This window comes from Panulirus ornatus, chromosome 6 (assembly GCF_036320965.1).
Source record: "Panulirus ornatus isolate Po-2019 chromosome 6, ASM3632096v1, whole genome shotgun sequence".
Lineage (NCBI taxonomy): Eukaryota > Metazoa > Arthropoda > Malacostraca > Decapoda > Palinuridae > Panulirus > Panulirus ornatus.
Window position 1 is genome coordinate 41,472,090 of NC_092229.1, and position 14,214 is coordinate 41,486,303.

The 14,214-nt window shown below is 45.9% G+C and overlaps 1 protein-coding gene across 1 annotated transcript in view; it reads right to left on the reverse strand.

Moving 5' to 3' along the window:
• Window positions 1–13,893, reverse strand: part of LOC139748915 (cyclin-dependent kinase 16-like) — a 652,185-nt gene extending 638,292 nt beyond the window's left edge. The window contains exon 1 of the mRNA XM_071662277.1: window positions 12,675–13,893. Coding sequence (XP_071518378.1) covers window positions 12,675–13,179 — 505 coding nt within the window. The 5' untranslated portion in view covers window positions 13,180–13,893. The remainder of the gene's footprint in view (window positions 1–12,674) is intronic.
• Window positions 13,894–14,214: the final 321 nt, after the last annotated feature.

The following is a 14,214-nucleotide window of genomic DNA, read 5'->3' on the forward strand; positions in this document are numbered from 1 at the left end:
GGTACCGAGGGGTCACGCCCTCCCGGTCAGGAGGTAAAGGAGCACAAAGAAAGATGATGACGAGGAAGACAATCCTCTGACGGAGGACACATCATTAATGGTATTATTATCAAAGGTCAGCAGCGTACAGGTAAGGCTTCAGCGTGACACACAACAAGGAGGCCAGCCACCACTGTCATCCCCAGCACACACAACCCTCTCATGAAACCTCGCTCCTGACGAAGGTGTCGAGGTACTGGTCATAACACGGTGTTGGAGGCTTCACTGTGCTCCCTCCCACCCCGCTCTAGGGTGCAGATACAAAAGACACGCACAGTGACCGAGTGGCCGGCAGTACCTTATGGCCCGCTTAACTAGGACGACCACAAGCCTCACGTGTCCCGGAGCCGCACGTGATGAAGCCCTCACCTGCTGCCACCTGCAGGAAGAACCCTCGGGGCGCCAGGAAGCCCTGTCCAAGGCAAGATTGCCGCTGAGGGGCTTCCTCGTGCATGCCTCCACAGATATTACCTACCAAGCAAAAAATTAATGAAATAAAACCAGTGATGTGAACTCACATTTCAAGCGACGGAATCACGAGTTACATCGACGAAGTCACGTCTTGGTGCATGGCTAATCCATGGTCTGGGTCCTGAGGCATGACTGGTGCATGGTTTGGGCCGAGGGGCATGGATAGCCCAGGCACTGAGTTTTAGTGCATGGGTAGTTTTTGGGCTGGGTCTAGGTAGTGACTGGTTCATGGGCTGGGTATTGATAGTGACTGGTCCATGGGCTGGGAATTAATAGTGACTGGTTCATGGGCTGGGTAATGATAGTGACTTGTTCATGGGCTGGGTGTTGGCAGTGACTGGTTCATGGGCTGGGTCTTGGTAGTAGCTGTTTCATGGACTGGGTCTTGGCAGTGACTGGTTCGTGGGTTGGGTCTTGGTAGTGACTGGTTTATGGGTTGGGCCTTGGCAGACTGGTTCATGGGCTGGGTCTTGGTAGTGATGGTTCATGGGCTGGGTCTTGGTAGTGACTGGTTCATGGACTGGGTCTTGGTAGTGACTGGTTCATGGGCTGGGTCTTGGTAGTAACTGGTTCATGGGCTGGGTCTTGGTACTGACTGGTGCGTGGGCTGGGTCTTGGCAGTGACTGGCTCGTGGGTTGGGTCTTGGTAGTAACTGGTTCATGGGCTGGGTGTTGGTACTGACAGGTGCGTGGGCTGGGTCTTGGTAGTGACTGGTTCATGGGTTGGGTCTTGGCAGTGACTGGTTCATGGGCTGGGTCTTGGTAGTGATGGTTCATGGGCTGGGTCTTGGTAGTGATGGTTCATGGGCTGGGTCTTGGTAGTGATGGTTCATGGGCTGGGTCTTGGCAGTGACTGGTTCATGGGCTGGGTCTTGGTAGTGACTGGTTCATGGGCTGGGTCTTGGTAGTGACTGGTTCATGGGCTGGGTCCTGGTAGTGATGGTTCATGGGCTGGGTCTTGGTAGTGATGGTTCATGGGCTGGGTCTTGGTAGTGACTGGTTCATGGCCTGGGAATTGATAGTGACTAGTTCATGGGCTGGGTCTTGGCAGTGACTGGATCATGGGCTGGGTCTTGGTAGTGATGGTTCATGGGCTGGGTCTTGGTAGTGATGGTTCATGGGCTGGGTCTTGGTAGTGACTGGTTCATGGCCTGGGAATTGATAGTGACTAGTTCATGGGCTGGGTCTTGGCAGTGACTGGATCATGGGCTGGGTCTTGGCAGTGACTGGATCATGGGCTGGGTCTTGGCAGTGACTGGATCATGGGCTGGATCTTGGCAGCGACTGGTTCATGGGCTGGGTCTTGGTAGTGACTGGTTCATGGGCTGGGTCTTGGTAGTGACTGGTTCGTGGATTGAGTCTTGGTAGTGACTGGTTCATGGGCTGGGACTTGGCAGTGACTGGTTCATGGGCTGTGTGTTATAGTGGAAAGTTCATCTATTTGGGTCTTAAAAGTTTATGCATCGATATGAGCTTCTGCGGCGTTGTGGTAAGCGCTACTCATTATGAGTCATGCATGAGTCCGCACGAGTTCGAATACTGAAAGGGGAGTAAGCTTACAGTCGACCCAGCTGTTCGTCCTCTACTCGAGGCTGGTCGGTAATTACTTCATTTACAATCACTCCAAGAAAGAAAGAAGGCTAGTGTTAACTAAGACCTCTCTCTAGAGTAAGGTTGCGCTACTTCCAGCAGCAGGGAAATGTATAATCCTTTGGAGTGAGTAGTTCTTTAACTAGGCTGTCCTCCCATTGATACGGTCTCGAACAAAGTGACTTTTCACTGGCGATGCAACCGCGAGGAGAGAGAGATAAGCAGACAAATGATACACATATCTGCCTTCCGGAAAATATTTTTTTCTTTTAATTAAGGGTATATATCCAACCTAACCAAGCGTGGCATAGAAAAAGTTTGGGGTGAATCTTTGTCAATTTTCCAAAAGGAACAGAGAAGGGGTCCAGGTGAGGATACTCCTCAAAGGTTAAGTCCTCTGTTCTTAACGCTACCTCGCTAACGCCGGAAATGACGAATAGTAAGAAAAAAAAAAAAAAAAAAATATATATATATATATATATATATATATATATATATATATATATATATTTTTTTTTTTTTTTTCTTTATACTTTGTCGCTGTCTCCCGCGTTTGCAAGGTAGCGCAAGGAAACAGACGAAAGAAATGGCCCAAACCACCCCCATACACATGTATATACATACGTCCACACACACAAATATACATACCTACACAGCTTTCCATGGTTTACCCCAGACGCTTCACATGCCTTGATTCAATCAACTGACAGCACGTCAACCCCGGTATACCACATCGCTCCAATTCACTCTATTCCTTGCCCTCCTTTCACCCTCCTGCATGTTCAGGCCCCGATCACACAAAATCTTTTTCACTCCATCTTTCCACCTCCAATTTGGTCTCCCTCTTCTCCTTGCTCCCTCCACCTCCGACACATATATTCTCTTGGTCAATCTTTCCTCACTCATCCTCTCCATGTGTCCAAACCACTTCAAAACACCCTCTTCTGCTCTCTCAACTACGCTCTTTTTATTTCCACACATCTCTCTTACCCTTACGTTACTCACTCGATCAAACCACCTCACACCACACATTGTCCTCAAACATCTCATTTCCAGCACATCCATCCTCCTGCGCACAACTCTATCCATAGCCCACGCCTCGCAACCATACAACATTGTTGGAACCACTATTCCTTCAAACATACCCATTTTTGCTTTCCGAGATAATGTTCTCGACTTCCACACATTCTTCAAGGCCCCCAGAATTTTCGCCCCCTCCCCCACCCTATGATCCACTTCCGCTTCCATGGTTCCATCCGCTGCCAGATCCACTCCCAGATATCTAAAACACTTCACTTCCTCCAGTTTTTCTCCATTCAAACTCACCTCCCAATTGACTTGACCCTCAACCCTACTGTACCTAATAACCTTGCTCTTATTCACATTTACTCTTAACTTTCTTCTTCCACACACTTTACCAAACTCAGTCACCAGCTTCTGCAATTTCTCACATGAATCAGCCACCAGCGCTGTATCATCAGCGAACAACAACTGACTCACTTCCCAAGCTCTCTCATCCCCAACAGACTTCATACTTGCCCCTCTTTCCAAGACTCTTGCATTTACCTCCCGAACAACCCCATCCATAAACAAATTAAACAATATATATATATATATATATATATATATATATATATATATATATATATATATATATATATATATTGGAAAGGATCACAATTTTGCGCGTGATCAAGATATTCCTATGAGTCCACGGGGAAAATGAAACACGAAAAGTTCCCAAGTGCACTCTCGTGTAATAATCACATCATCAGGGGAGATACAAGAGAGAAATATAACAGTCAGTTGATATACATCAAAGAGACGAAGCTCGTCTCAGCTTCGTCTCTTTGATGTATATCAAATGACTGTTACATTTCTCTCTTGTATCTCCCCTGATGATGTGATTATTACACGAAAGTGCACTTGGGAACTTTTCGTGTTTCATTTTCCCCGTGGACTCATAGAAATATCTTGATCACGCACAAAATTGTGATCCTTTCCAACATGTGTGTGTGTGTGTGTGTGTGTGTGTGTGTGTGTGTATGTGTGTGTGTGTGTGTGTGTGTGTGTGTGTGTGTGTGTGTGTGTGTGTGTGTGCGTGTGTATGTTTTGGCTTTGAGTGAAACGAAGCTCAAGGGTAAAGGGGAAGAGTGGTTTGGTAATGTCTTGGGAGTAAATTCAGGAGTTGGTGAGAAGACAAGAGCAAAGGAATGAGTAGCAATACTCCTGAAGCAGGAGTTGTGGGAGTATGTGATAAAGTGTAAGGAAGTAAACTCTAGATCGATATAAGTAAAACTGAAAGTAGATGGAGAGAGATGGGGGATTATTGGTGCCTATGCACATGGTCATGAGAAGAAAAATCATGAGAGGCAAGCGTTTTGGGAGTAGCTGAGTGTGTGTGTTAACATATTAGGTTAGTGTGAAGGATGTTTTAAATGCAAAGGTGAGTAATGTGGCAGTTGAGGGTATAATTGGTGTACATGGGGTGTTCAGTGTTGCAAATGGAAATGGTGAAGAGCTTGAAAAGATTTGTGTGCTGAAAAAGGGCTGGTGATAGGGAATACATGGTTTAAAAAGAGAGATATACACAAGTATACGTATGTAAGTAGGAGAGATGGCTAGAGAACGTTATTGGATTACGTGTTTCTTGATAGGCGCGTGAAAGAGAGACTTTTAGATGTTAATGTGCTGAGAGGGGCAAGTGGGGGGATGTCTGATCATTATCTTGTGGAGGCGAAGGTGAAGATATGTAGAGGTTTTCAGAAAAAAAAGAGAATGTTGGGGTAATGAGATTGGTGAGAGTAAGGTAGCTTGAAAAGGAGACTCATTTGTGTGAAGAAGTACCAGGAGAGATTGAGTGCAGAATGGAAAAAGGTAAGAGCAAATGATGTGAGGGGAGTGGAGGAGGAATGAGAAGTATTTAGGGAAGCAGTGATGTCTTGCGCAAAAGATGCCTGTGGCATGAGAAAGGTGGGAGGTGGGAAGATTAGAAAGGGTAGTGAGTGGTGGGATGAAAAAGTAAGATTGTTAGTGAAAGAGAAGAGAGAGGCTTCTGGACGATTTTTACAGAGAAATACTGCAAATGACTGGGAGATGTATAAAAGAAAGAGGCAAGAGGTCAAGAGAAAGGTGCAAGAGGTGAAAAAGAGGGCAGGATGAGAGAGTATCATTAAACTTTAGGGAAAAGAAACAGATGTTTCGGAAGGAGGTAAATAAAGTGGGTAAGACAAGACAACAAATGGCCATGAACATCGGTGAAAGGGTAAATGGGGAGGTAATAACAAGTAGTAGTGAAGTGAGAGGGAGATGGAGCAAGTATTCTGAAGATTTGTTGAATGAATACAGGGTGTTTTGACCGAGGTGGTGTGCGAAGTGAGAGGGCCAGGGAGAATGATTTGGTAAACAGAGAAGAGGTAGTGAAAGCTTTACGGAAGATGAAAGCCGGCAGGGCCGCGGGTTTGGATGGTATTGCTGTGGAATTCATAAAAAAAGGGGGTGACTGTGTTATTGACTGGATAGTGAGGATATTCAATGTATGAATGACTCATGGTGAGGAGCCTGAGGGTTGGCTGAATGCATACATAGTGCCATTGTACAAAGGCAAAGGGGATAAAGGCGAGTGTTCAAATCACAGAGGTATAAGTTTATCGAGTATTCCTGGGAAATTATGTGGGAGGGTGAAGGCATGTTCAGAGCATCAGATTGGGGAAGAGCAGTGTGGTTTCAAAAGTGGTAGAGGATGTGTGGATCAGGTGTTTGCTTTGAAGAATGTATGTGAGAAATACTTAGAAAAGCAAATGGATCTGTATGTAGCATTTAGGAGCTGGAGAAGGCATATGATAAAGTTGATAGAGATGTTCTGTGGAAGGTATTTAGAGTATATGGTGTGGGAGGTAAGTTGCTAGAAGCAGTGAAAAGTTTTTATCGAGGATGTAAGGCACGTGTACGAGTAGGAAGACATGAAAGTGAGTGATTCCCAGTGAATATCGGTTTGCGGCAGGGGTGTGTGATGTCCCCATGGCTATTTAATTTGTTTATGGATGGGGTTGTTAAGGAGGTGAATGCAAGAGTTTTGCAGAGAGGGGAAAGTATGCAGTCTGTTGTGGATGAGAGGGCTTGGGAAGTGAGTCAGCTGTTGTTCGCTGATGTTACAGCACTGGTGGCTGATTCGGATGAGAAACTCCAGAAGCTGGTCACTGAGTTTGGTAAAGTGTGTGAAAGAAGAAAGCTGAGAGTAAATGTGAATAAGAGCAAGTTTATTGGGTTCAGCAGGATTGTGGGACAAGTCAATTGGGAGCTAAGTTTGAACGGAGAAAAACTGGAGGAAGTGAAGTGTTTTCGATATCTGGGAGTGGATTTGGCAGCGGATGGAACCATGGAGGCAGAAGTGAGTCACAGGGTGGGGGAGGGGGCAAAGCCTCTGGGAGCGTTGAAGAATGTGTGGAAGGAGAGAAAGTTATCTCGGAGAGCAAAAATGGGTATGTTTGAAGGAATAGTAGTTCCAGCAATGTTATATGGTTATGAGGCATAGGCGATAGATAGGGCTGTGCGGAGGAGGGTGTACGTGTTGGAAATGAAATGTCTGAGGACAATATGTGGTGTGAGGTGCTTTGATCGAGTAAGTAATGAAAGGGTAAGAGAGCTGTGTGGGAATAAAGAGTGTGGTTGAGACAGCAGAAGAGGGTGTATTGAAATGGTTTGGTCACATGGAGAGAATGAGTGAGGAAAGACTGACATAGAGGATATATGTGTCAGAGGTGGAGGGAACGAGGAGAAGTGGGAAACCAAACTGGAGGTGGAAGGATGGAGTGAAAAAGATTATGAGCGATCAGGGCCTGAACATACAGGAGGGTGAAAGGCGTGCAAGGAACAGAGTGAATTGGAACGATGTGGTATACTGGGGTCGACGTGCTGTCAATGTATTGAGCCAGGACATGTGAAGCGTCTGGGGTAAACCATGGAAAGTTTTGTAAGGCCTGGATGTGGAAAGGGAGCTGTGGTTTCGGTGCATCACAAATGACAGCTAGAGACTGAGTGTGAACGAATGTGACCTTTGTTGTCTTTTCCTAGCGCTACCTCGCGCGCACGCAGGGGGAGGGGGTGCCATTTCATGTGTGGCGAGGTGGCGGCCGGAAAGGATGAAGGCAGCATGTATGAAACTGCGCAAGTGTATATATGTCTGAGTCTGTATATGTATGTATACGTTGAAATGTATAGGTTTGTATATGTGCGTGTGTGGGCGTTTATGTATATAAATGGGTCAGTCTTTCGTTCTTTCGTCTGTTTTCTTCCGCTACCTCGCTCAAGCGGGAGACAGCGTCAAAGTATATAAAAAAATATAAAACAATCATATATATATATATATATATATATATATATATATATATATATATATATATATATATATATATTTTTTTTTTTTTTTTCTTCTTTTTTTTTTATACTTTGTCGCTGTCTCCCGCGTTTGCGAGGTAGCGCAAGGAAACAGACGAAAGAAATGGCCCAACCCCCCCCATACACATGTATATACATACGTCCACACACGCAAATATATATACCTACACAGCTTTCCATGGTTTACCCCAGACGCTTCACATGCCTTGATTCAATCCACTGACAGCACGTCAGCCCCGGTATACCACATCGCTCCAATTCACTCTATTCCTTGCCCTCCTTTCACCCTCCTGCATGTTCAGGCCCCGATCACACAAAATCTTTTTCACTCCATCTTTCCACCTCCAATTTGGTCTCCCTCTTCTCCTTGTTCCCTCCACCTCCGACACATATATCCTCTTGGTCAATCTTTCCTCACTCATCCTCTCCATGTGCCCAAACCACTTCAAAACACCCTCTTCTGCTCTCTCAACCACGCTCTTTTTATTTCCACACATCTCTCTTACCCTTACGTTGCTCACTCGATCAAACCACCTCACACCACACATTGTCCTCAAACATCTCATTTCCAGCACATCCATCCTCCTGCGCACAACTCTATCCATAGCCCACGCCTCGCAACCATACAACATTGTTGGAACCACTATTCCTTCAAACATACCCATTTTTGCTTTCCGAGATAATGTTCTCGACTTCCACACATTCTTCAAGGCCCCCAGAATTTTCGCCCCCTCCCCCACCCTATGATCCACTTCCGCTTCCATGGTTCCATCCGCTGCCAGATCCATTCCCAGATATCTAAAACACTTCACTTCCTCCAGTTTTTCTCCATTCAAACTCACCTCCCAATTGACTTGACCCTCAACCCTACTGTATCTAATAACCTTGCTCTTATTCACATTTATTCTTAACTTTCTTCTTCCACACACTTTACCAAACTCAGTCACCAGCTTCTGCAGTTTCACACATGAATCAGCCACCAGCGCTGTGTCATCAGCGAACAACAACTGACTCACTTCCCAAGCTCTCTCATCCCCAACAGACTTCATACTTGCCATTCTTTCCAAAACTCTTGCATTTACCTCCCTAACAACCACATCCATAAACAAATTAAACAACCATGGAGACATCACACACCCCTGCCGCAAACCTACATTCACTGAGAACCAATCACTTTCCTCTCTTCCTACACGTACACATGCCTTACATCCTCGATAAAAACTTTTCACTGCTTCTAACAACTTTCCTCCCACACCATATATTCTTAATACCTTCCACAGAGCATCTCTATCAACTCTATCATATGCCTTCTCCAGATCCATAAATGCTACATACAAATCCATTTGCTTTTCTAAGTATTTCTCACATACATTCTTCAAAGCAAACACCTGATCCACACATCCTCTACCACTTCTGAAACCACACTGCTCTTCCCCAATCTGATGCTCTGTACATGCCTTCACCCTCTCAATTAATACCCTCCCATATAATTTACCAGGAATACTCAACAAACTTATACCTCTGTAATTTGAGCACTCACTCTTATCCCCTTTGCCTTTGTACAATGGCACTATGCACGCATTCCGCCAATCCTCAGGCACCTCACCATGAGTCATACATACATTAAATAACCTTACCAACCAGTCAACAATACAGTCACCCCCTTTTTTAATAAATTCCACTGCAATACCATCCAAACCTGCTGCCTTGCCGGCTTTCATCTTCCGCAAAGCTTTCACTACCTCTTCTCTGTTTACCAAATCATTTTCCCTAACCCTCTCACTTTGCACACCACCTCGACCAAAACACCCTATATCTGCCACTCTATCATCAAACACATTCAACAAACCTTCGAAATACTCACTCCATCTCCTTCTCACATCACCACTACTTGTTATCACCTCCCCATTTGCGCCCTTCACTGAAGTTCCCATTTGCTCCCTTGTCTTACGCACTTTACTTACCTCCTTCCAGAACATCTTTTTATTCTCCCTAAAATTTAATGATACTCTCTCACCCCATCTCTCATTTGCCCTTTTTTTCACCTCTTGCACCTTTCTCTTGACCTCCTGTCTCTTTCTTTTATACATCTCCCACTCAATTGCATTTTTTCCCTGCAAAAATCGTCCAAATGCCTCTCTCTTCTCTTTCACTAATACTCTTACTTCTTCATCCCACCATTCACTACCCTTTCTAATCAACCCACCTCCCACTCTTCTCATGCCACAAGCATCTTTTGCGCAATCCATCACTGATTCCCTAAATACATCCCATTCCTCCCCCACTCCCCTTACTTCCATTGTTCTCACCTTTTTCCATTCTGTACTCAGTCTCTCCTGGTACTTCCTCACACAGGTCTCCTTCTCAAGCTCACTTACTCTCACCACCCTCTTCACCCCAACATTCACTCTTCTTTTCTGAAAACCCATACAAATCTTCACCTTAGCCTCCACAAGATAATGATCAGACATCCCTCCAGTTGCACCTCTCAGCACATTAACATCCAAATCTCTCTCTTTCGCGCGCCTATCAATTAACACGTAATCCAATAACGCTCTCTGGCCATCTCTCCTACTTACATAAGTATACTTATGTATATCTCGCTTTTTAAACCAGGTATTCCCAATCATCAGTCCTTTTTCAGCACATAAATCTACAAGCTCTTCACCATTTCCATTTACAACACTGAACACCCCATGTATACCAATTATTCCCTCAACTGCCACATTACTCACCTTTGCATTCAAATCACCCATCACTATAACCCGGTCTCGTGCATCAAAACCACTAACACACTCATTCAGCTGCTCCCAAAACACTTGCCTCTCTTGATCTTTCTTCTCATGCCCAGGTGCATAAGCACCAATAATCACCCACCTCTCTCCATCAACTTTCAGTTTTACCCATATTAATCGAGAATTTACTTTCTTACACTCTATCACATACTCCCACAACTCCTGTTTCAGGAGTATTGCTACTCCTTCCCTTGCTCTTGTCCTCTCACTAACCCCTGACTATACTCCCCAGACATTCCCAAACCACTCTTCCCCTTTACCCTTGAGCTTCGTTTCACTCAGAGCCAAAACATCCAGGTTCCTTTCCTCAAACATACTACCTATCTCTCCTTTTTTCACATCTTGGTTACATCCACACACATTTAGGCACCCCACTCTGAGCCTTCGAGGAGGATGAGCACTCCCCGCGTGACTCCTTCTTCTGTTTCCCATTTTAGAAAGTTAATACAAGGAGGGGAGGATTTCTGGCCCCCCGCTCCCGTCCCCTCTCGTCGCTTTCTACGACACGCGAGGAATACGTGGGAAGTATTCTTTCACCCCTATCCCCAGGGATAATATACATATATATATATATACATATACACATACACACACATACACATACATACGCACATATACACACACACACACATACATATATATACATATGAAAAATGTAAGAAACAATTTAGAAAACTGAAACTTCTAGCTTGAAATGAATGAAAAAAATGAATGTCACACAATGGTTCAACCTCTGGCTATGGAAAAAAAAAAAAAATATATATATATATATATATATATATATATATATATATATATATATATATATATATATATATATATAAAAGCGTTATCCCTGGGGATAGGGGATTAAGAATACTTCCCACGTATTCCCTGCGTGTCGTAGAAGGCGACTAAAAGGGGAGGGAGCGGGGGGCTGGAAATCCTCCCCTCTCTTTTTTTCTTTTTTTTTTAATTTTCCAAAAGAAGGAACAGAGTGGGCCAGGTGACGATATTCCAAAAAAGGCCCAGTCCTCTGTTCTTAACGCTACCTCGCTAACGCGGGAAATGGCGAATAGTTTGGTAAAGTGTGTGAAAGAAGAAAGTTAAGAGTAAATGTGAATAAGAGCAAGGTTATTAGGTACAGTAGGGTTGAGGGTCAAGTCAATTGGGAGGTGAGTTTGAATGGAGAAAAACTGGAGGAAGTGAAGTGTTTTAGATATCTGGGAGTGGATCTGGCAGCGGATGGAACCATGGAAGCGGAAGTGGATCATAGGGTGGGGGAGGGGGCGAAAATTCTGGGAGCCTTGAAGAATGTGTGGAAGTCGAGAACATTATCTCGGAAAGCAAAAATGGGTATGTTTGAAGGAATAGTGGTTCCAACAATGTTGTATGGTTGCGAGGCGTGGGCTATGGATAGAGTTGTGCGCAGGAGGATGGATGTGCTGGAAATGAGATGTTTGAGGACAATGTGTGGTGTGAGGTGGTTTGATCGAGTAAGTAACGTAAGGGTAAGAGAGATGTGTGGAAATAAAAAGAGCGTGGTTGAGAGAGCAGAAGAGGGTGTTTTGAAATGGTCTGGGCACATGGAGAGAATGAGTGAGGAAAGATTGACCAAGAGGATATATGTGTCGGAGGTGGAGGGAACGAGGAGAAGAGGGAGACCAAATTGGAGGTGGAAAGATGGAGTGAAAAAGATTTTGTGTGATCGGGGCCTGAACATGCAGGAGGGTGAAAGGAGGGCAAGGAATAGAGCGAATTGGAGCGATGTGGTATACCGGGGCTGACGTGCTGTCAGTGGATTGAATCAAGGCATGTGAAGCGTCTGGGGTAAACCATGGAAAGCTGTGTAGGTATGTATATTTGCGTGTGTGGACGTATGTATATACATGTGTATGGGGGTGGGTTGGGCCATTTCTTTCGTCTGTTTCCTTGCGCTACCTCGCAAACGCGGGAGACAGCGACAAAGCAAAAAAAAAAAAAAAAAAAAAAAAAATATATATATATATATATATATATATATATATATATATATATATATATATATATATATATATATATATATATATATAAGCGTACGTGAGTTGACCATGGTTAGGGCATACAATTATGCATGCCATCTCGGCTACCATTAAGAAAGAGCAAATGTCACACGACTAACCAGCCTGAGTAACACGATTGAACATCTCTTGCCTGTACAAACTTTAGCCAGACAGCAACATCAACAGTCATAAAATATCGTACTTCTGGGTCTTAAAGGTATGGTCAAGTGGTTCTAGAAATCCAACCAGTTATGATGAAATCCTAGAAGCCTGGAAGCCACAGTATACCTGAGAGGGCGGGGGAGAGGGGAGGAGATGAACGGAGGAACATATAGACATTGTGACATGTGTGGGCACCCACCTGTGGAAGACCTGGAGCGTCTGCCGCTTGTGCGCGCCGATCCGTGATGTGACCCCAACACCAGCACCAGGGGCCGCCGGCTGGCACACCCTCTAACAGCCTCGCCCTTCTTCCCAGCCGCCACCCTATTATTGTTGTTGTTGTTGCTCACGTTCATATGGACGCTGGCTAACTCGCGAGAGCCAGTGGCGTCCCCAGGGGTGTACTGTGGGCAGTAAGGGACCTCCTCCTCCACGCCTTGGTATTCCTCAATGATGAAGAGGTTGTTGCTACGTACACCATTGACCTGACGGGGATGGTGATATGCCTGTTGCTGCCGCCCCACGCTATCCTGGCTCGTCTGCGTCGCCCGGGAACTTCCGGAGGGTCTCTCGAGGCCACCGTGACCCCGGCCACTGTCCTCACTTGCCTCGTGCACAAACTCGGGCTCATCTATGAGATTCCTCTGGGCGGGTTCAACAGCCCTCAAGCAGTTGCCCACCACGGAGAGCACCATGCCCAACATGGCTCCCTTCCACCCGCAGCGAGCGCGGCCGCCCCCCTGAGGTCGAACAGCGTCCGCATCCACCCCGCCCAGTCTGCTAGTTCCCCGTGAGGTGGCAAGGCCCGAACTTGAGGCCCCAGAGGAACAAGATGTAGGGCGTGAGTCCCGTGATTCCCGGGAAGCCGGGGACACTTCCGTAGCCCAAGACCAAGGTGAGCCAGTAGAGGGCGTCTGCGAGGGCAGCGGTGCGGCCACTGGCTGCTGTGAGAAGGTTCCAAATGACGGCCGACGGAAGTGTGATTTGGGGGAAACCGTCAGGGTGTGCGGAGAGGTCGACACTTGCCTATACAGCGGACTGGAAGACACCTCCACGGACGGTGGGCTAAGTGAGACCTCCCTGGAGCATGATGGGCTGGGATACGCCTGGAGCTGGACAGAGTTCGGACTGGGGGTAACGTTTCTCTGACTGGGCTGGAAGGTTGGTGTAAACAGTGACGATAATGCACTTTGACAACATACGGTTCACACACGTAACTATTACACACATCAAAACAACGCACACTACGATATTACACAATATACAACTTTACTTTCATAAGAAACACGACGGTTGACGTCACTAGAACGGAGCTGGGGCTTCTTCCACTGAAAATGGAGTCTACTGATCAAAGTGGGTGGCTGTGAGGGACGATTGGGAGAGGGCAGGTCGTCTACAACAGGGCAGATCACAGCTCAACATAATGAACTTCCCACCTCGGAGCTGGCGACTCTAAGGTCTCACCACCGACCACTCACTCTCCTGGTCTTATCCAAACCCCTTACGACAGTCGGGGACCCGCACCCAACACACCCCCGAGAAAGACAAAAAGAAAACATTGAGAAAGAAACAAAAAACCCCCGGAGAAGCAACATCCCCCCCCCGAGTAAGGAAAAAAACCCCCCCCGAGTAAGGAAAAATCAGAAAAAACCCATGGGGTAAGAAAACCCACCCCCCAAAAACCCCCCCCGAGAAAAAGGACAACATCCCCCCTTTGATAAGACAACAAACCCCCCCGA